Here is a 23,235-nt window from a genome sequence, read left to right on the forward strand (position 1 = left end):
ATAATTTATTAACAGCAAATATTTGATTTGTATACTGATTTTTATATGCTTATACACTCAGGGTTGCATAAAAATTTCTCTGGTGCCAAGGGATTACAAATGGAAAAGTTTAATAAATCTAAACTGGACAGGGACTTGCTCAGGAGAAAAAGATGGAGGGACAACTAAGACAGAAATAGAATTAATCCCTATGACAGTGATGGAGACTTAGCAAACTTTGATTATTTACAGAAGACCAGTCACTTGTCCCAGACTTGCTTCTTGTTTGTTATAAAGGAGACTCTAGTTTAATACGGGGGCCAGTGTGAATTCGGGGGCCTATTTTGTAAGCAAGCCCATCCTATGTACACTGCAGCTCCTACAGTCACTAACTTACTAGTGCTATTGCCGTGGTACATTGTAAAACTGAAATCTATTTTTGTAACCTGAGAACTCCAATGACTAAGACCACTGATATGGTTTTTAGTCATACTTACGATCAAAGCCTAGCCCACCACTTACAGAATTGAGTAATCGACCTAACTTCTCTCCCCTCCTCTGTCAACAGACTCATTAGACACCTCACAAAGTTTCCTCTCTCTTTTCCTCGCTCCCAGTGTTTATTGCATACCTTCTATGCTGCAGAGGTGCTCTGGGTACTAAGCATAGTAGTGAAGACTGCAAGTCTAATGACAAGAAATGGGAAGTGCTCCCAAGGAATCTTTTTCCTAACGAGAGAAGCCCATGTTTTGTTGTTGTTTGTTGTTGTTGTTTTGAGATAGGGTTTCTCTGTGTAATATCCCTGGCTGTCCTAGAACTTGATTTTTAGGCCAGGCTGGCCTTGAACTCACAAAGAACCTCCTGCCTCTGCCTCCTGAGTGCTGGGATTAAAGGCGTGCACACCACCACTCAGTGAGAAGCCAGTTTTAAGAAGGAAATAGTTATTATATGAAGTGTTGTGAATAGCACAGCAGGGCAGTAGGGTGGGGAGTGTCTGTGCTGAGGTGGGGTGGCATGATCACCCTTAGACAGGGCAATCAGGAAGTATCTGTGCTGAGGCGGGGTGGCATGGTCACCCTTAGGGCAATCAGGAAGTGTCTGTGCTGAGGTGGGGTGGCGTGATCACCCTTAGACAGGGTAGTTGGGGAAGAGACAGTAGTTGAGTTGAGACACATGGGAAATTGCTGGTCATGTCCAGTTTAGCAGCAAGAAGATCCCAGAAAATGAAAATAGTTGACAGAACAAGCTGGGCCAGGGTAGATCAGGAGTCCTAGCCTGAGGACATCAGCAGGCAGCAAAGGGGGCCAGCAGAGCCCATTGGGAGGCAATCATCATGTAAGTTTAGGGTTAAACAAGACCTAGTAGTTGCAGCACACAGGGTCAGAGAGATGGTTCTATAGCCCTTGAAATTGAAATTTGATACAGATAAGGGCATAGAAAAAATAAAAATTTTACACACCTTGACATAATCACTATCAACATACCTTTTTACCTTTATAGCCCTTTATAGCCCTTTATACCTTTAAAAATACATATGCATGTACCTTCCGTAACTATATTTTTGCCTCTCCTATATTTGCCTTTAACTACATTTTAACTCTTTGGTGGCTATCCATCTTGGAAGGCAATGGATACAAATGCATAGAAGGAAGCAATAAGCCAGCTGAGAGTGCTAGCTTCATTCTCTGGGTGGGCATTTGGGTCACATTGCACCACAAGGCTCACTTGCCAAACATCTTAAGCACTGTATCAAGGCTACAAATAAGCTATCTCATACATACACTTTCCTCATAGAAATCCCAGCACTACCCTTGGATCCAGAGTTGAAGGGCTCCAGGGTGGGGACCCACACTGTGGAATCTCCTGCTCTGGCTGTACCACCCATGAGCACTCCACAGGACCAGTAGGAAGCATCCACACCAAGTCATTCTTGATCTCCTTCTAGGAACACTGAGGCCAGAACTACCCACTCCATTCTATCCTTGTCCCTTCCTGTCTCTACACGGTGGTTTTCCGTAACAGTCTTTCTTGGATCCTCCTACATTCTCCCTTCCCCAGGAGCTCCTTCATCTCAGTGTTCCCGGCACACTCTACCACCACATTCCAAGCTGGAAACCTCAGAGTGTAGTGTCTGCAGTTCCTGTCTGGCTTTCTAATGGAGTGCATACTCCTCTGAGCAAGAACCACATGTCAATTATATCTGTCCTTATTCTCACAGTATCCATCCAAGCACCATGTGATGCTCAGTATCACTAGGGTATAAATTATTACCAGTAAATTTTCCACCACTGAAAGTCATTGGAAAGCCTGATGCTCCTCCAGCAAAATCACTCATCATTAGAGCAACTTTCTCAGGCAGTCTTCCCCCATTGGGTCTGGTACAATCCACTGTGTTGAGTATTTTATGACCTGTGGGGAAACAACATGAAATCTCACACTCTTCAGCTTAAATGACCAAGCCAAAAAGGTTGTTCAATTCAGTCATCTAATTAGGTTGATTAGAGAAGAATTGTTATGTTCCCCAAACCCAAACAAACTAAGCAGAAAAAACAAAAACCCACAAAGAGGAAACTGTCAGAATCTAAAGTTTTACAATATTCTGACTTCCAAGTGAAGTAATTCATCTCTCTGGCTGGATGGGTTCTGGGAACCTTATGGATCATCAGCCTAGTTTCACTGCAGGTCACAAAATACTCCATCTCCAGATGCTAAAGCTACAGAGCCAGGTCAACACAGATGCCCCTATCTCTGGCAAATTCTATGTACAATTATGTTCCAAGTGATTACTGGCTAACTAAGGCCATGCCTCATTCGTGATGATCGATGACATTTTCTAGTGATAGTGGCCTTTCATTTTGTTTTGTTTTGCTCTGTTCTGATTGCTTTGATCTTTGAGACATGGTCTCATAGAGCCCAGGCTGGCCCAAACTGCTTAGCATAGGATGGCCCTGAATTCCTGTTCTTTCTGCTTCTACTGCCATACCTAACAGTATGATGAAAGGGACTCATGACATTTATTCAACAATAAATAAAGATAGCATAGAAACAACATAAATATTGATTCCCTTGTACTAAAAGTTATGTAGCAGTAATGACAGACTCCTAAATACTGACAAGTTTTCATTTGGAAAAAACAAAAAAAAGATCTAAAGGTTCATTTTCCTAAGGTAAGAGCATAGTATACTGTATTCTCTTAAGTGGTAACAGCAGAAGATGAGCCCAGGATCAGACAGCAGCCATCCATGGCATGCCTCACTGTTCATTGCTTCTGAGGAAGGAAAGTACCTTTGTACTCCACGATAATGCATGTGTCCATCTCAGGATGAACACCATCCATCAAGATCATGAACCGCAGATTTTTGTCTACCTGAAACCCAGCAATAAACCAATTATGTAAGTCATTTGGCTTTGATTTAATATTTGAGAAGATGGCAAATCAGACCAAAGTTTAAAGGAAAAAAAACAAAACACTGTCTGAAACTAGACTTAATAGCCTGTTTTATATTTGCTGGATGGAAAGAAAATCTTTTAGTAAAGGCAGTTATGTCCAAAATTGAAGCTTAAATACATGTTTTCATTACTAGGTCCCATGTACAGACAGATAGGCCACTTTCTATACATTTAAACATCACCTCAGAAAGCATAATAAATCGTATCTCTAACCTGTTGCCACTGTCCAAATGGTACCACATTGATGTTAGTTAACCGGACACCACTCTGGTCCAGATTCCAAAACACAGGCCTTTCCGTGTCACCAACATAAATGGGAATGTCTGGTCGTCTCTGGGACAGCTGCTTCAGAGTCGGGTAACTAGATCAAAAGGATGGAAACAGTGAAAGGGAAAAGAAGAAGAAGAAGAAGAAAAGGGATTCACTAATAAGAGGACAACATGGTGACTGAAAAGGAAGGAGTTGGAAATTAGCTGTTCTTGAGAGTGTCGCAACTTCTCAGGAGACATCACTTCAGGGCTGGAACATTCCACAAAACCTGGAATGGAACTCAGCCAAGTGTATGAGTCCAATGTTCCACACCAGCATTACTCTGAGTGGTGAGGCTGGATGGGGTGGGGGATGTTGGTCATCCTTTGGTGGACTCAGTACCAGAGGTGCCATGCAGTAAAATTTAATGGAGATGATAAACATTCTAGTAATCTCAACTCTTTGTAACTAGTCATCCAGGTCTTTTCAACCTCTTATATACATGAAGGCAATTTTCATTTCTATTGAGCATTCATGACAAAGATTTTTATGTAGCACTGTAGAGTATGGTTGAGAGGTGAACAAACAGCTATGTACCCATTCTATCACAGGTGTTTCCAGAGATTTTGATTCTGTTTCTGTTGTGTTTTTGTTGTTGCTGTTTTTTTGTATTGTTTGGGGGGTATTATATTTTGGTTGAGATAGGGTCTCATTGTGTATCCCAAGCTGACCTGAAGTTCCTAAAGATCTTCCTGACTTAGCCTCTTGAGTACTAGGATTGCAGGCATGAGCCACAATGTCCAATGGTCATTTGATTCTTTTTATGTGCTCTAAGGATTTTATTTTTATAGATGAGAAAAACATATTCATAAATGTACAAGTAATAAAAACAATAAACTAGTGTTGAAACTTTGGTTTTTCTGACCAAACCTAGTTCTACTTCCATCAGAAGGTAGTTTCTAACTGTTTTAGAATCAGACTATTATCTGGGCATGATACCAAATGCCTATAATCTACAGACAAATACATAAAAGAATCAGCCTATTATATGAAATGATACCATAAGCATGAAAAAATTATGTGTGTCAGCATACATAGCCTGTACTAATATAACATTCCCACACTGTGAAGAACCTCCCAAATAAGCAGAGCCTATGAATTGGGGAGGAAGAAGGTTTTCTTCTTAAGCAAAAGATTTTAAAATTCCAGGATTCTTTTGACTTCCCTTTAATCTCTGAGTTCAGAAATCAAATCTCGTATTTTAAAGAATAATAGGAAAAAAAATACCCCCAAAGGGTTAATTTACTGCTTATAGCTGTGGTGGTATGAAAGAGCATGTCCCCATAGTCTTGACCATTTGAATATTGGTCCCTAGTTGGCAGCAGTTTGGGTAGGCTCAGGGGGTGTGGCCTTGGAGCAAGTATGTCACTAGGACATTCTCTCTGCTTCATGCTCTTGGTTTAATGTGTTGTTGTTGTTCTAGCCACCACAACAGCCATCCCCTCATCCCACCCAGGATGAACTCTAATGCTCTAAAACTGTTAGCTCAAATAAATTGTTTCTTCTATAGGCTGCATTGGTCACAGTGTTTTATCAAAACAACAGAAAAGTAACTAATAATACAGTGGTTTTCTAACTGATGGTAGTTCTTACCCTCATCTGCTAATGCCATGCAACAATACTGCATTGGCGTTATGAAATCACATTTCTTTGAACGCTATTTGCTGTACCATGCTGTTTTCTCCCTCATTTTTTATAATTCGGGGAAGTTTTATTTTGAAAGTAGAGTTCAGACAGTGGGATTGGGGTAAGTGACCTCAGTGGTTATTAATTGACCAGGAAAGAATCAAAATGAGAAGGGTTTTGCCACAGAAAATGGAGTGAAAGAGGAAACCTCACCAGTGTCAGTAGTTTTCCAATGGCAAATACTCAGCACTCAGCTAATTGTTTACACAGTGGGTGGTTAGGATGCTGTACTCAACATGTAACAGTTTTGCCTCAGGAAACCCCCGACACTGGCCCCCAACTGGCCCATCATGCCAATGGCTAAAGAGCACCTTGACCAAATGACATTTAAAGTTCTTATGCCTGTCCTACCCTGAATTCAGTGTTGTCCAATAGAATGCTTCTCTTTAAGACTTGGCCAGTTGCAATGGATATGTAATGCAATCACATCCTTTACACACCACTGTCATTCTTACTTAATATAACAATGTATACAAACTCATCATAATAACACACCGTGGTTATTACAGCACATGCACCTGGGGCTTCCACAAGCCTTGGATTAGACAAGTGTAGTTCTAGGAACTGGTTAAGGGCAAAAGTATTGAGACAAACAAGCAAAGCTTTGTAATACTGCAGTCTCTAGGAGTTAGTTAAGTGAGTTAAAAGCAATATGTTGATCACTAATTCAGTTCATTCAAGATCTAAACCATTTCCCTTTAAACTAGTTCCACATCCTGTAGGGGTCATCCAACCAATAACCAACATTTTATCCTTAACAGTGGCATTTTGGCAAAGTACATCCAGCACAAACTTTATCATACAGGATCGCAGATAAAGAAGTTAAGGTGCTTGAGAAACATTGTGGGCATAACAATGTTTAATATTAGTGACTAAGAAAAAGGGGTTAAACATACAAAACTGACACAACCTCTAATTAAACCTGCCTTCTTCTGATAATTCATTCATTAAAAAAGAATTTGTTGTTTTTAAGCATGACTTCTGAATTGGAGGCTCTGCTTTCATCCTCCTTTCTGGTTGCCTGGATTTGGTAGGTGTCCTTTGGGTTACTAGCAGCATTCCTGACTCACAGGCGTGATTGGCCAAACAGTGTTTTATTCATCAGCCAATAAGAGAAACACATATACACAAGGATTTCCCCCATCACTCCTGCCTCAGCTTTTCAAATGCTGAGGACACTGATCCTTTACAAAAAATGTATGTTGGTTTGTGTCATAAATTTTGAACTAATAGAAGGTCACACTGATGGGCTTTATGCCTATTCATGTTTCAACTAGGACAAAGCAGAAGTCTGCACATGATTATCAACCACCCTGCTTTCCATAATGCCTCCTTCATTATTCCTGTCAGTATAAACTGTGGATCTCTTTTAAAATTAAAATTATGGTACATGTACAAAAATGTACTTTTATTTTCCTCTTTTTCATAGTCCTAATGGGGCAAGTCAGAGTGGACAGTGAATGTAGATGAATCTAAAAAGCCTTTTATAAGCAAGACATAGTGGAACATGTCTATAAAATCCCAGCACTTGGAAGCAGAAGTATAAGGATCAGGAATTTAAGGGCATCCTCAGCTACATAGTGGGTTCAAGGCCAGCCTGAACTTTTTAAAAGCCTGTCTAAGAAACAAAGCAACAACCTGCAAGACCCCACTGGTGCCTATAGTTCAGCCACTGGGTTATTTTAGGAGTTGAGTGCTTGGCTTCATTACCTCAGGTGGTCAGAGTGCATGTGACTGATGTAAATGAGATCTGCTTTGCACAACCTCTCCAGCCAGTCAGATGGAGGCTCATGTAGCAACCACCATCCTCGGGCAAAAGCAGGTCCAATTAACCAAGGGTCAAACACCATCTGCTTGTCTCCCAACTTGAGATCCATGCAGGCATGAGTGAGATATGTTATCTGTTAGAAGAGAGTGAGATTCCTGTTATGATTGGGTTACTACTGGTCAGCCACAATTGCTCAGGATGTTTCTCTGACAAGGTCAGGCCAACTATGGCTCAGCTACAACTGCAAGCACGCACTGACAGAATACAGGCCTTTCCACAGACTGTCAGAACAGTGCTCGGTGTCAAACCAATGGATGCACCTGATTTTATTCTCTTTAAACCAGATCCTCCATGTTTAGGTATTATCTGGCCAATCCAAGCCTCACAGTTTCCAAGGTAAAGCAATTAAAGATGTCAGGACTAGCATCAAGGGATGTAATGTGCCAATGTGGCTTCACAGCATGTTGATTACATGCTTCCTGGTTAGTTTGGGGGGTTGAGACATCTGCAGACTGGAATGATACCAGCCTAACTGAACTGTATGGTTTTTCTACACTATGTTTGTTACCTTCTTACCACCGTGCAGGTACCCAGGGCCTTTGAGACTGGGTATCAACAATGACTTCCAGATATGAGTTTAAAGGAATTCTAAACTCATTCCTCACCCTCTTGCTTCCCCCTGCCTGGCACACCCACAGACAGAGAACACAAGGAGGAACAGAGATAATAGAAATTCCAGTGTGAAGTCAACTATGAAACAAGGAACAGTCAGGAACCAAATTCCTTTTTTATTACTCCTGAGTGCAGTCTCATTTGTATCAAACAAAGCAAAACAAAACCAACTAAACAAAAAAGTTGTTCAAATGCACACAGCTTCCTAAATATATAGAATATGTGTGTGTGTGTACACACACACACACACACACACACACACACACACACACACACACAGTTTTGAGTGTTTGTCTTCCTCAAACTTCTGAAGTATTTTCTTTAGAGCAACATGCCCTGAAGATAGAAAATGCATACAAGACTTGCAAAATATCTCAGGATAAGGTGCAAAAATATACAGCTTGTTATCTGCCACATTGGGAATGCAGATTATTCCTCAAAGGTTCTCTGCTTGAAACTTGGTAGCCAGGGTGGAGATGCTGAGAGTGCATGGGATCTTTAAGAGGTGGAGCCTGGTGTGAGGTAATTAATTCATCAGGGGCAGCAATTTTAGAAGAAATTCATGTAGTTCTTGCAGGATCACAGGATCTCAGTATCAACCAGTTCCCTCAAGAATGGGTTTTCATGGGAGGACTGGCACATTCCTCCAGTCATTGTTCTGCATGTATGGAATGCCACTTTCATGTATACTGCTGCCATTGTTAGTCCATCCATCACCAGATCTGGGCACATGCAAACAACATGCTTTTGAAGCTCTCAAACTATATGTTAAATTAGCCTCTTTCCTCTATAAAGTTCTTAACCTCAAGTATTTTATCCTCAACACACTGATGATATACCATCTTATCCAAAAATGTTCAGACACTAAGAGTAGTACCTGAACTTCTTCCAGTTGGTTTACATGTTCTTCATTGAAACCTTCCCTAAAACATCATTTTTGTAAGGTGTGTGTGTGTATATATATAATTTCTTTCTATATATAAATATAGGTGTGAAGATATGCAAATAAATGTATAAAGGAGATCTTAGTTTTATTTTGTTGTTAGGCATATTATAACTTTAATATTTCCTTACCTGTACTTCCCCAAAAGCCAACTCTTCAGGAGACCTGGGATTAGAGTCCCAAGGGTTAGGAGGATTCAGTTCTACAAGGAAAAGCCCATTGTTTCCATCCATTTCGACAACTAGAACCAAAGGGAGATAAACCTGAGCAAGTGATAAAATGACATTTTCGAAAGTACCACTGAAAGAGAAACGTATAGTCTAAGCACAGAGGGTCAAAAGCACACTCACAACAGAAGGGAATATTCACTGATTGCACAGCACCTGCCAACAAAACAGCTACTAATGATGTTCATGTCCTTATTCATGCTTCACTTAAGTAACTCAAGGGATCTCAGGCGTGTTTGACACATCCCATCCACACAACTGCAGTGTAATGAAACCAGCGAAAGAGAGAAGGTCGAGGTGCTGAGAGAATGTACAGGAAAGAACTCCTGATGGCAAATGCAAAAAGAAGTATAACTAGGAAGTAATTTCAAGTCACTCAAGTTAGACTTGAGAGATAAGATAACTGACAGATACAAGACATATGCCACAGGCAGGCAGCAGGATGGCTGATGTCATGCAGAGGGATACTGCGCAGGCAGCATGATGAGTGATGTCATGCAGAGGGATGCCAGCATAGGAAAGCTTAGAATACACAAAGATGTGTCACATGTCCATACCAAGAATGAGCCAAAAGAAGCCTCTCTTAAATTGCTCTTTGTCAGGAATTTAATCACAACAATAAGAAAAGTAATTAAATAATTCCCAGCAACAGCTTTAGTTTTCTTTTCTTACATTGTGTTTGTTTGGTTTTGGTATTAAGGTATTACTACGGACCTCATTAGTCTGGAACAGAACCACACATGACCAAGTGAGCTCTATGCCAGACTGGTTCAATATTTGAAAAATAGAATGATAATTCAATATTCAAAAAAATCAATGGGCTGCATCATATTGGCAGAAGGAAAGGAGGAAATACATGGGCATCTCAATGGCTACAGAAAAGATATTTGACAAAATATACCATCCTTTTAGGAGTTAGAAGATACTGTTAGGAGACAGAATAGCAAAGCAGGTCGTCAACCTGAAAAGCGACACAGCTGCATTCACTGGAGCTTTTACATAAAGCAACTATGCAACAAAATGAAATAAAAGGCATGGAAATTAGAAAGGAGTTAAGCTATCCATAACCACAGAGGACATTATCCTAAATATAAAACATTTAACATATCTAATAAGGGAATATAGGATTAATAAGTGTGTTCAGGAAGATTATAGACACATGATCAATAAGAAAGGCAATATTTCTATTCATAGCAATGAGCAATGTTAAAATTAGGTTTATGGGATGGTCAAAAAGAATAAAATAGTTATGATAAGAAAAAAAACCAGGATGGTACAAAAACAAACACATAAACCAATGGGGTCAGAGTGAAGAACTCATATAAACCCACTTAGCTACACACATTTCACTTTTTGACTAAGATGGCAAAAATATACATTAGTGAAAAGAAAATACCTTCAACAAAGGGTGCTGGTAAAAGCAGATACCCACTTGTCAAGAATGAAAGCAGATGGCCATCTTGTACTCTAATGAAAATTAACCTGAAAGGATCAAATACCTTAATACAGGATCTAAAACAGCGAAACTGCCAGGGGAAAGATTAGGTGAAAGAGTCCAAAATGTAGATGGCCATGGGTATGAAGTTTCTGAATAGGACTCCAGTCTATCAGGAGATGGCACCAATAACTGACAAGTAGGACTTCATGGCATTAACAAGCTTCTGCCCAGCAAATGGAGCAATTTCGTGAAGAATGGCCACAGACTAGGGGAATATACATATATTTGTTCACAATACATATGGCAGAACAGCCATATCTAGAATATACAAAGAACAAAAAAAAAAAAAAAAAAAAAAAAAAAGCTGCTAAACAATGAGAAATCAAGTACCCAATCAATAAATAAGCTAGTGAAAGGAGCGGGCAGTCCTCCAAAGATGAAAAACAAATGATCAATAAACATGAGAAAGCAAGGCCTTGTCTCAAACAAACTATCAACAAATCAGGTAGGCCCAACAGTTTAAAATCAGAACAGATCCAAAACTTGGAGATTGGAAGCCGCCAAAGTCTGCCCTCCCTGACCCACCCTGGTAGGAAGTATGGATGAGTGTTTACCCAGCTCGTCCTGACAGAAGCTCCCTGGAGGGTTGATGTACTTCATGGTGCTCACATCTAACTTCCAGTTGTGCTTTGTACATTTAACGGACCTGGGGGTGGGGGTGGGGGGATGACAGTCAGCTGTATGACATGGTGAAAAGAGAGTTAGTGCTGGTAAGGCAGGCAGGGTGGCAACTCATGACAGGGAAGTCAAAGCAATTGATGGAACACAAAATACATGAAAGAAAACTCTATGGACAATTGATACTGGGAGAGTCAAGGAAATGCTGGCTAATCATCAAGCAATGTTTTTAAATGTGAAGACCTAGTCTGTCTCGTACAGTGATGTGTGTTAGAGACAACAGGATGATGTTCAGGCTAAGTAACTCCTCCTAAGCCAGCGCTCAGAGGGTCAGTCAATCTGCAATGAGGGTTATCAGGGTCAGGTCCTAGGGGAAGAAGTGGAGGCTGGCCAGGGGTAAAGCAATGGCTGTACACAGATGAGCAAGATGATGATAGAGCTCGTGCTTCTGCAGACAGCCCTTGTTCACAAACTGCTCCAAAGTCCGGTCTCATAACAGCGAAGTGAGGTTCAGCGAGAAGGTGCTCATGCGACTTATCCATCTGCAACCCTTCACCTCTAGTGTTCAACTAGTTTCAAATCCCCAAAACATTTCCCTACAGTTTAAGGTTTGAAAGTATGATTACTGGATCAGATACATTACATTCAGATGAATATGAACTTCTGAAAAAGCAAGTATATTTACTTTTCTTCTTTCTTTGATTTTGCAAGACAGGGTCTCTTTGTGTAGCTCTGGCTGTCCTAGAACTCTCTTTGTAGACCAGGCTGGCTTTGAATTCAGAGATCCACTTGCCAGTCTCCCAAGTGTTGGGATTAAAGGTGTGTGCCACCACATCTGGCTAAACGTGAATACATTTTTGAATGTATGTCTACCATGATATATACTAAACTACAACATATACTAAAATTTGTTTTTATCAATCATTATTTAGGTGAGTGTGCTACATTTCTATTTACTAATTTAATTCCATTTCAGAATAAGACTCAGACTAGAGCAAGCAAGAGACTTCTTAGAGGAGGTACCATGAAATTTTTGCTCTTTGCTTGAACCAACACCCTTATTTCTTACCTTTTTCTTGCTTTCTCCCTCCAACTTTTTTGGGATAGGAGCTTGTGTAGACCAGGCTAGCCTTGACCTTACTATGTAGCCCAGGATGACCATGAACTCCTGACCGCTCTGCTTCCTCCTAAGTGCTTTGATTATGCATGTGCTCCACCATCATGGCTCACTATGCCTGGCTCAGTCTTAGTTTGGTTTTTTGTTTTTCAGTCAAAATTTTATTCTATAGCCCAAACTGGCCCCAAATAAACAGAAACCCCTGCTCAGTCTTCCAAGTACTGGAATCCCAAGCATAAGCTACCATATCCAGTTCCCTTTCATCTCCCCAGAAAATAAAGCTTGGCAGACCTAGGGGCACTCAGTCAGAAGTAGGGTACAAACCATTTCTTTCTTTATCTTCATAATTTCCTGATGACATACAAGAAGCAAAGAATTTTTTAACCAAAGAATGTGTCCTTCCAGAAACATCGTTTTGGGAAGAAGAAATCAAAAGCGTCTATTTAAACTTGTAAGCATATCATGGTGACATTTCCAAGCTTCATTATTTCCAGAATTTTAAAATGTTCATTATTGGTCAGTTAGAAAGTACAGTTCATAGTTTGATTTATGAAGGATTACTTTGTGGCCCTTTCTTTCTGAGCAATAAGTGGACAACAGCTTCTAAAACTTAGGATGAGACATTCATTCAAAGTGGAACTATAGAGCATATTAGGACCCCAGACGGAAAGCTGGCAGAACTATTTGTAATTGGGTGGCAGCTTGATGGGGGGGCAAGAGTGAGGCAAAAGAAGATGGGGGGCAGGAGAGAGGAGGGGGGAAAGTGCTAGAATGGGGCAAGAGAGAGGTAGGAGGGGACAGGTGGGCAGGAGGAGGACTCCACGCCTCACACAGAAGCTATGAGAGCATGTTCGATTTAAGGACATGAGATCTGTTGCTCCTGGTTCTGTGTCAGGAAGAAAGCTGACTGAATGGCAGGTAGGAATGGACTATGCTTGAGTGTACCCTGGAAAAGATGTTTCTCTGGGATTGGTTACTGAACAGAGGACTCAAGTAGAAGAATAGAAGGTGGAGGCAAATGGGAGCCATCACAGGCATACAGCTTAACTACAGGGCAATGAGCTCCACAAAGAATAAAGTGAAGTGTGCCCAGCATCCCTGTAAAGGTAGCAAAGAGAACAGGATATGGGCTAGGGGGATGGCTCAGTGGGTGAAGGGCTTGTCACACAAGCACGAGAACTTGAGTCTAAACCCTTGGACTGCTGTAAAAAGCTGGGGGTGACAGTGTATACCTATAACCAGCACTGGGAAGGCGTAGACAGGAAGATCCCCAGGGTTTCCTAGCCTGATATAGCCTACGTGAGGCCTAAGTTCAGTGAGAGAGTCAAAAACATTACATGTAGTGTGACTAAGGAAGAAATCTTCCATCAACATCTGCCCCCCCTACATACACACGCACACATACACACAAAGAAACACACACACATGCATGTGCATATATATTCATATAAAACAGGCCTAAGCTACTGGCAAAGTGAAAGTAATATCAACCACCTTAAGGCTTTGCGTTCGGCAAGACTGGCTGATCTGTGGTGAGGAACTCATCATATTTGGGTGTGCAAACTGAATGCAAAAACAATCAGTTCTTCCCAATAATCTGAACATACAGACCACACAGGAAGTTCATTGCCCCACAGGAATAGAACCAACAGTGAACATTTATTGGCTGTTCATCATATGCTATAGGTCTTTTAAACACTGAGTGAGTGGTTGATTTCCTTCTGTGTGTTAACGTGTTCATGCAAGTGTGCAAGCCAAAAGTCACTATCAAAAGTCTCCCTCAATTTTTTCCATTTACTTTTCTCCTTTTTAAATTTTGTTTTCAATAAGTCTAATTATTTTTAAAAAAATCTTGCAAATATATTTTTTAAAAAAAATATCACACACCAAAATTATCCAAAGTCTGTGCAACTTAATGAAATGACATACAGTTAGAATTGACATCCAGAATAGAATACATTTTACACATTTATCCACTACTCAAACAAGAACATCCATAGCAGGATTAGAACTAGAATAATAACTAGCTTTATACCCTTTCCATAACTTGTCTATCGCTTGCAGTCATTCCTTCCTCATTATTTCCACGTACTCTTTTTGTGATAGGGTCTCTCACTGAACTTGGAACTCCTTAATTAAGTTAGACTAGCTTGCTAGAAGGAAGCCCCAGGGATCCTCCTATCTTTGCCTCCCCAGAAGTTGGGCTTGCAGGCATACACCAGAGTGCCTGGTTTTTTATATAAGCACTATGGATTTGAACATAGGCCCTCATGCTTCAACAGGAAACATTTTAGCTTCTCGGAAATCTGACAAAGTAGACGATATTTTCATTTTACAGATGAGCAGACTGAGGCTGAGAAAGGCTATGAACTTGTTCTAGGTTATTCCTGAGCTGATGAGTGGTGAGGCAGGCTCCTAATGTAGGCAGGCAGGGAGGAGAGATCACACTATAGCACTTAGCTTTAACACCCCCCCCCCAAGTGGTTAGCTACATGTTAGAAGACAGGAAATTCAAAATCTCCCAACAACAATCAGCAAGAGGAAAAAAACCTCTATCCGCCCTGAGTTCTGCACAAGTCTACTAGAGATGGAGGAGATGAAATTCCCTCAGAAGAAAGCCAACAGACAGCCCACTTAGAATATTACCTGCACTTTTTGACTACAGGTGCGACAGATTAGCACTGAAAAGTCTAATAGCATGCACATGTAATAACATGAACTGTGAAACTGTATGTAATCACACAAATCTATGGGATTTGTGCAAATGTTCCACTTTTGGGAATCATCCTCTGTGCAATGATAGGGTGACATTCTTGGATAATTCCTTAGCTCCCTCTAGCACCAAACTATACATACATGACCAGAGGAATAAAACACGAAGGGAGGAAAAAGGCCAACACCCAGGGGCTCAAGCCACCTAGACCAGGACAGGCTGCAGAGGACTCTGGGACAGTACTTCTGAACCTTCCTAATGCCACAACACTTTGATACAGTCCCTCGTGCTGTGCTGACCCCCAAGCATTAAATCATTTCCTTGCTGCTTCATAACTGTAATTCCGCTACTGTTGTGAATTGTAATGTAAATATCTATGTTTTCTGATAGTCTCAGGAGACCCCTGTGAAAGAGTTGTTCAATCCCAAGGGATTGCGACCCACAGGTTGAGAACCACAGGTTGAGAACCACTGCTCTAAAAAGTTCAGCATCCATAAAGCAACTGGTGCTGAAAAAGCAGATGCCCAGGGATTCTCTTTAGCTGTGCCAGATAGTTTCCCAAAGCCAAACAACTCTGTCTGAACATTGTTGCTGCCTGAGAAGAGATGTTCTATATGGGGATGGATGTTGGCAAAAGCATAGGCTCTGAGGAGGAATAACCAGTTTCAGCAGGTGTCAGAGACAGCAGGGTCTCAGCTGTCTGTTTCCTGTGAGGGAGGGACAGCATTATTAGGAGCATTAGTGGTGCTGGCTTTGAAAGAATAAATATTCTGAACCAGACAGCTGCTGTAAGGATGGGGACAGCTTGAACACTGTATTTCGGCTGACAGAAAAATTCCATCTGCTTTCCAGTAAGATTTGAAAAGGGCTTTTTGTCTGAACTTCTTTCTGTCTCTGTCTCTTTCTCTGTCTCTCTGTGTTGCTCTCTCTCTCTCTCTCTCTCTCTCTCTCTCTCTCTCTCTCTCTCTCTCTCTGTGTGTGTGTGTGTGTGTGTGTGTGTGTGTGTGTGTGTCCTGGAAAGAAGAAACTTCTAGAAGACTTGAATCTTTGATGAATGCAATACTGCATATATGTGTGCCCACCCCTGCAACCTGAACATTCCCATACATGTACACATACTCTAGAAGCTAAGTTACAATAGCTAGGATTGTCAAGCTAAATTGGAGTTCTTAGAAAGAGAGAAGAGAAAGGAAATCTAAGCAAAACATATAATTTTGAAGTCAGAAAACTGTCCCAATTAAACAAGAGGAAAGCTTTCTAGAGACAATTCGATGATTGGGTCATTTAAATGAGCTTGTTTCCTGTCAAATCTAACTGCAAATAGGGGCCCTGGCAAGAGAGCAAAGGACCCATGGTACCTTCCATCTAAATCCTCGATGTCTTTTATGAACAGGCCTCCTTGGTGCTTGCAGAGGTTCTTGCATGCCTTTAGGTGGTCCTTCTCCTTGTATAAGATGTACTCTTTGCCAGTAGTCTTATTTCGAAAAAAGTTGATTCCTTCCTTGAGGTTGGCAGTTTCAGCAGGTGTCAGAGACAGCAGGGTCTCAGCTGTCTGTTTCCTGCTAGTGAGGGACAGCATTATTAGGAGCATTAGTGGTGCTGGCTTTGAAAGAATAAATATTCTGAACAGACAGCTCAAAATTTCGCCTCCCACAACCCATTATCTGTGGTCCCCTGATAATACCGTTTCTACACCCTTTAAGTGCCTGTAAATACGCACACATTCTGCTTTCTGCAGAACCCGGTCCTCTCTCACTTGCCTGTCCATTGCTGCCAGCTCCTGGGAATTCCAAAGCAATTTCCGGGGTTCCTTCTACTTCTGTGGCTCTTTTGCTCACACCAGGAAGGTGAAGAAGGTGTTAACTGCCTGGAGAGAGAATGTTTACCCAAATTCACAATTTCCGTTGATAGTGTTTCCTCTCTCCACCCCCACCTCTTTTAAAAGCCTGGATGTTCAGTTCAGTTTCCCCTGGCTTCCTTTTTTACATCAGCCTCACAGGGAGTTCAGGTCCTCCAGAATCACCATCAGTATGTAGGTTGTCCCTCCTTGGCATCCCTGTAACTCCACCCCCAGGCCACTGAAACAGCACCTGGTAAGCTGCCTGCTCCTTTTATATGTGTCCACTTTGAAAGCCATCTTTAGTTTTCTCTTCCGTCATCAAGCTTGCTGCCTTTCCCAAGCTGTCTTCATCGGTTAGCTATTTAACAAATTAACTCTCTCAGGCACCAAGTTTGAAGGCTTTGCAGAAAACATCAGCAACAAAAGAGGTATACAAACACCAGGCTTTACTTCAACCCAGTTTCTTTGAATTATAACAAAATCCGAGTTCTATGGAGAAGTTTTCTAAAATGCAATTTTTTGCTTATCTGGGTGCAAAAATCTGGGTTTATGTGGCTACTTGCACCTTTTATCCAAACTTAAACTGGCCCACATTATCTCCTCTCCTCATGTTGCCTTTAAACATGTTCCCAAGTGTATGTGGGGATGATTTCACTTTCACTCTGTTAAAAATAATTGGTGGTGGTGGTGGGGGAGTGGCAGGGTGAGGAACTCAAGCTATTTCCAGTTCTAAACAGAGAAGGCGCAGCTCTGGGACAGCAGAGCTCCTTACAGCAGAGCCACTGCCACTTCTGTCCTACTCCTAGATCTCTCCGCAGCAGATATGTTTTAAGTGAATACGGTTAGGAAGGAGTCCATTCCAAACCCTGTGAATCACTTTACTGACTTTTTACAGTGTAAAGAGCTAACACCCACTTAAAAGCAAGCATAGGCACCACGCCTGTAGTGGGTAAAGATGCACAGAGGAACCATCTTCCGATGCTGTGATCTTCAGATTACTTGACTGAATGGAACACAAGACCCACATTCTTTGTTAGAGTCCAGATTGTGTCACCCACTGAAGAAAGCAGGTGCAATGAACTGCATCTATTTCTAGCATCACATGCAGCCACATTGGAGATAATGCAAAGGAGAAAAAAAGATTGGTGCTCTAATGTATAAGCTTGTTTTTGAGACAGGGTGTCATGGAACCCATTTTGGTCTCAAACTCATTATGTAGTCAATGGCTGAATCTCTTGTTTCTACCTCCCAAATGCTGGCTTTACAGGTGTTTTCACCGCGTGCACTGACACCTACAGCTAGCTACATGTTGTTATGTGTGTTTTTCAGCACTCCGTTACTTCCTAAAATCAGGAAAATGAGATTATTATAAACCATAGCTTGGGTACAAATACTTATACCAAGTTTTAAAAATATGTCTTTAATGCTTTGAAATTTTCAAATAGTTTGCTATCCTTTAAAAATGGCCATTAGGGGCTGAAGAGATGGCTCAGTAACTAAGAGCTCTGGAGGATTTTTAGAGCACCCAGGTTCAATTCCCAGTACTCACATGATAGCTGATAACTATCTGTATCTCCAGTCTTAAGCCTTGATGTTCAGGGACTGGGGCATGTGCACATATACACAAAATAAATAAATATAATTTTTCAGTGATTATTTAAATGAGTCAGGGATGAGGCTCGGTTGATACAGTGTTTGCCCTGCATAAAAAAAACAACAACAACAAAAAAAAAACAACAACAACCCTGGGTTTGATTCCCAGCACCCAATAAACTGAACATGGTAGGATCAAAGTTCAAGGGCATCTTCACCTAAATAGCAGATCAAGGCCAGTGTGAGTTACAGGAATCCCTCCCTTAATTAAAAATAACCATAACATATATACATAAAAGACTATTATATAGAGAAACATATGTGGCTTAAAACATCCTGAGTTCTTATTTTTCTGTCATAGAGTTTTTGATGGGATGCATTTCACTTTCCTCTCACTTATTGTTCAACTGTGTGTGTGTGAGTGTGTGTGTGTGTGTGTGTGTATGTGTGTGTGTGTGTGTGTGTGTGTGTGTGTGTATGTGTATACTTTAGACAGAGTCTCTATGTAGCTATGACTGGCCTTCAACTTGCCATGTAGACTAGGCTTACCTCACACTCACAGAGATCTGCCTGCCTCTGCCTCCTAAGTGTTGGGATTAAAGGTGTTAGCCAATATGTTAGGCTACTCTAAGTTTTTAAGGATATGCTTTCACTATGTATCCCTCTGAGTCAGTTTCCTAAGTCCTGGCCTCACAGGTGTGCGTTCCAACACCACAGAGGCCAGCTTTGTTTGTATTGTGGTTCTGTGGCTCAAATCTTTGTAGTTAGAAATGTTATGCAAGCATTCTACCTGCGAGCCATGTCTTTATATTCTTTTATGATTAATTATGACCTAAACTATGAATTAGCTAGAATTCATCTTTAAAAGCAGTCAGTGTATCTCATCTGAACTGTATGCTAAAAGTTCCCCATTGTAAGATGACAGTAAATCAACTTAAAAAGCCTTTAGGAGCAGTAGCTGCCTAGGACTGTGGATGGAGTGGTATAGGATTCCAGCCCTGGGCTCTGCTGCAAGCCTGGATGAGAGCCATGGCTCCATGCATACACTGCATCTGATGGGTAGAGATTGCTCTGTGAGGGCGCCACCATGCCTGGCCCAGTCAGAAGCCTCCCAACTGCTGCTTTGCTCCCTGCAGGGACAGCTCAGACAAGGTGGAGCAGATGTCCAAGAAGTCAAGGATGCACTACACACCCTGGCACCTGATAAGCAAGGCCCTTGGGTGCAGTGGCAGCCACAGTTCTACCCATCTAGTCACACCCTAACTGAGAGTAATTGAGTGTCAGCAGCACTGTTTGTAGGTCTCAGCTGAAGCCTTCTGGCCACCTTAGAACAGGACCTGGGCACCAGCAGAAGGGTCACCTCCATTCCTGTGTATTAGGATAATGACAAGGGAAAGCTGAGCAAGGAGACATCAGCACTGACACTTTGGGATCCATCCATGTGAGAGGCCCTTAGACTACACATCCAAGGGTAGACTGAAAGTGCCAGAGAGCAGATGGCTCAAGTTTAAAAGAGGCCTTTGCTTGTATGATAAGGACAGATGACTTCCCTGCCTCTGTGCCTGATGGGAGACTCACCATGCAATGTTGACAGTTATTTGAAACATAAATCCCTTTGAACTCTTGTTATCTCCCCCAAAGAATCACATGAGCTCTATGTGCCCCATTTCCCTACAGGTGGAGTAAGGATAAAGATGGAAACATTCCTAATAAACGGCAAGAGGCACAGTGTGTCAGGGTGTTGGTGAATGAGGTTAGGAGACAGGGGCAGGAGGACTGCTGTACATTCAAGATCAGCCTGGGCTACAAGCAAGACCCTGTCCCAGGAACAAACAAAAACACTGGATGCACTGGCTGTGTTAATTAGTGATTAATACACATTCCCCCCTCCCTTTTTTAACCATTACCAGTATTTTGTGTATAAATGAATAAGGTAAGCTAAGCAAATGTTTTGAAAAAATACTATATTAGTTTTCCTTGTAAAGTGCTTACTTTAACATAGACAATGTTATTGATTTACTACTTCCAAGATCTGTAGCAAGTTAGATATGGTGGTTTGCTTCTGTTATCTCACTACTGATTGAGAAGGCTGAGGCAGGACAATCATGAGTTCAAGCCCCACCTCAGCTACATAGTGAAACTCTGTCTCCCTAGAGGAGGTGAGAAATAGCACCACGAGTGATGCTTTGGGAATTTATTTTAGAACCCCAAATCTAGAGCCCTGCTGGCTATGGGACACACATCTATAGTCCCAACACTTAGGAGGACAAAGCAGGGTAGGTAATTAGAAGTTCAAAGCTAGCAGCATACATGTTGTGTTCCAAATCAGCCTGGACTACAGGGTGAGACACTGCCTCAGAAAATGACAATTAGGCCAGTTGGTGGTGGCCCACACCTTTAGTCCCAGCACTTAGCAGGCAGAGGTGGGCAAATAGATCTCTGTAAGTTCAAGGCCAACTGGTCCACAGATCGAGTCCCAGGACAGGCTCCAAAGCTACAGAGAAACACTGTCTTGAAAAACAAAAACAAACAAACAAACAAAGAATAGTCCCAAAACAAACAATGTAGAGTTCACAATAATATTAAAAGGTGGAAAGTTCTCTAGGGTAAAACTTCACTCATGTTTTGAGGCTGTCACAATCATGAGAGTCACTCTAAAACAGTGGTTCTCAACCTGCGGGTTACAATCCCTTTGGGGTCCAATGACCGTTTCATCCAGGTTGCCTAAGACCACCAGAAAAAAAGCAGTGTTTACATTAGAATTCGTAGTAGTAGCAGTTATGAAGTAGCAATGGAAATAATGTTACGGTTGAGGGTCACCACAACATGAGGAACTGTATTAAAGGGTCACCGCATTGGGAAGGTTGAGAACCACTGCTCTAGAGGGCAATGGACACAGCTTCTAGCTCAGGGTTGAAGGAAAAACAGTGATAAGAATGTCAGTGAAGCTGTGCCCAGTAGATCGGGAGGCTGTAATTAAGGCAGCTGTCATAAACCAGGTCATCCTCCAGGGCTGTACTCAGAAGACGGAATAGATGGGAATTTATAGATCCATGTTGCTATACATGGTTTCTTTTAAAATTTACTCTTTTATAATTTTATAATGTCAGTGATCACAGTCCCCATTTCTATTATCCTTTCTTATCCATTACCCCACCCACCCACAAAACCTTTCTCCCATAGCCCCTCTCCTTCACTGGCATTTGTTTTGTTTTTGTAGCCCACTATATTGTGAGCTGGAACTTGAGCAAAGGCTATGTCGCTGAGGAATATGACTTCCCACCCCCTGGAAAGCATTAACAGTCTATCGTCAGGTCCAAAGGACCCCTCCCCCCCGAAATTTGGCACCCATTCCCTTCTACAAATGGAGCCATTTCTGTATGAATGTCAGAAGAGGCAAATGGCTATCTGTGGTGCCTGTTTGCACACCAAAGCCCATGCTGGCCTCACTCAGTGTCCTAAATACCAGTGGTTCTCCTTCGGCTCTTCTCATCCAGTCCCCACCCTAAACTTCTCCCGCTTGTGGGCTTCCCTCCCCCAGCTTCTCATTTCCTTATAACCCTGCTATTATGGCTATACACTTTCTTGGACCCTTCTCTCTTGCCCTCTCTCTTGGTCTCCTTCGCCCGCACTCTCTGTCTTCCTCTATTTGTCTTTGCTCTCCGCCTTCTTCTCTTCTCATGGCCCAGTCCAGTCTGCTGAGCCATGTTGAGTATATGGCTTTCTTTCTCTGCTCTGACCTCTTCCAGATGCCTCTGGTCATACTGTGCCTCACATCTACAACAGAAACTTTCCCCTCAACCACCATGTCTTCATCTGATGATGAAACCTCTGGGCGGGCCCCTTTCCAAGGGCCCAGCATCTTCTAACTGAACCAAGTTGCTGATTTGGCTCTCCTAAGGTATGTGTGGGTCGTCTGTTCCTGCTGGTTTCTGCACCCACCATACTTGAGTCAACATTCTAGAGTCCGCCTCTTCAGCTGCTTCTTCCCTCCACTTGGTGTGCTTCTCTGCTATGAATCCTGGCATCTCTCAGTCTCTGCCTCCTGGAGCCTGCAATGCTCTCCTGGGCACCTGTCACATGCAGGTGGCTCGTCATCTACTTGGTAACCACCTATTGTGTCCCTGTTGGCTCGCTGGTACCTACTATTATGATAAGAGCCATACTAGTATGCCGGGAAGTTCTTCTTGCCCTACTAGGCTCCCATCACATGGAAGGTGCATATCTCCCTTATGATTTGGGACATTTCTCTCTGACAAGTCTCTCAGTATGCTTAGGGATACCACATTCCAACTAAAATTCTTGTCACCAGGACACTTAGCCTTCTCTCCCCCATCCTTTTCTCCCTTCCTACATGTTCTCAGCTTCCTCCTGGAGCTTTCTTATCTCTACCTAGGAGCTGCCCATGTCTGTGTCCTTGCTGTTTGTCTGTTGTCACTAGGGCCTTCTGTTTAATTTCTACAGCTTCCTTGTGCCCTCTTGGAACTCTGCACTACTGGAAACCTCCCTTGTGTAAAGTTCCCATTTTGTGACCTTTTCCCTCCTCATGTAATTTTTTTTCTAATCTTTTCTCCTCTTCTGACTCAGAGATTTCATCAAAGCTGTCTTTCTGCAAATGACTTGACCTCAGTACAGCTCAACGGCTGAAACATGACACACATGTGTAGACAGTTTCTGTTCTACCCGGTCCCCAAGCTGTTTAGACCCAAATAGTTATAAACTGTTAGGCTGATGGCTTAGACTTCTTACTGGCTAGCTGTCTCTCAATTATTAAGCCATGGCTAGCTGTCTCTCAATTATTAAGCCATAACTTTTAATCTAT

At 41.9% G+C, this 23,235-nt stretch overlaps 1 protein-coding gene across 3 annotated transcripts in view; it reads right to left on the reverse strand.

Moving 5' to 3' along the window:
* The window catches only part of LOC127229393 (cytidine monophosphate-N-acetylneuraminic acid hydroxylase), a 49,503-nt gene extending 32,546 nt beyond the window's left edge, over positions 1-16,957 (reverse strand). The window contains exons 1-8 of one of the 3 annotated variants that reach the window (XM_051194523.1): positions 16,741-16,957; positions 16,339-16,539; positions 11,087-11,178; positions 8,939-9,048; positions 7,135-7,325; positions 3,643-3,790; positions 3,265-3,346; positions 2,251-2,388 (exon numbers count right to left, since the gene is read on the reverse strand). In XM_051194523.1, coding sequence (XP_051050480.1) covers positions 2,251-2,388; positions 3,265-3,346; positions 3,643-3,790; positions 7,135-7,325; positions 8,939-9,048; positions 11,087-11,178; positions 16,339-16,539; positions 16,741-16,748 — 970 coding nt within the window. In that variant the 5' untranslated portion in view covers positions 16,749-16,957. Of the gene's footprint in view, positions 1-2,250; positions 2,389-3,264; positions 3,347-3,642; positions 3,791-7,134; positions 7,326-8,938; positions 9,049-10,533; positions 10,593-11,086; positions 11,179-16,338; positions 16,540-16,740 lie in introns of those variants that run through there. The other 2 variants (XM_051194524.1, XM_051194525.1) reach the window with 2 other exon arrangements.
* Positions 16,958-23,235: the final 6,278 nt, after the last annotated feature.

This window comes from Phodopus roborovskii, unplaced genomic scaffold (genome assembly GCF_943737965.1).
Source record: "Phodopus roborovskii unplaced genomic scaffold, PHOROB, whole genome shotgun sequence".
NCBI classification, from domain to species: domain Eukaryota; kingdom Metazoa; phylum Chordata; class Mammalia; order Rodentia; family Cricetidae; genus Phodopus; species Phodopus roborovskii.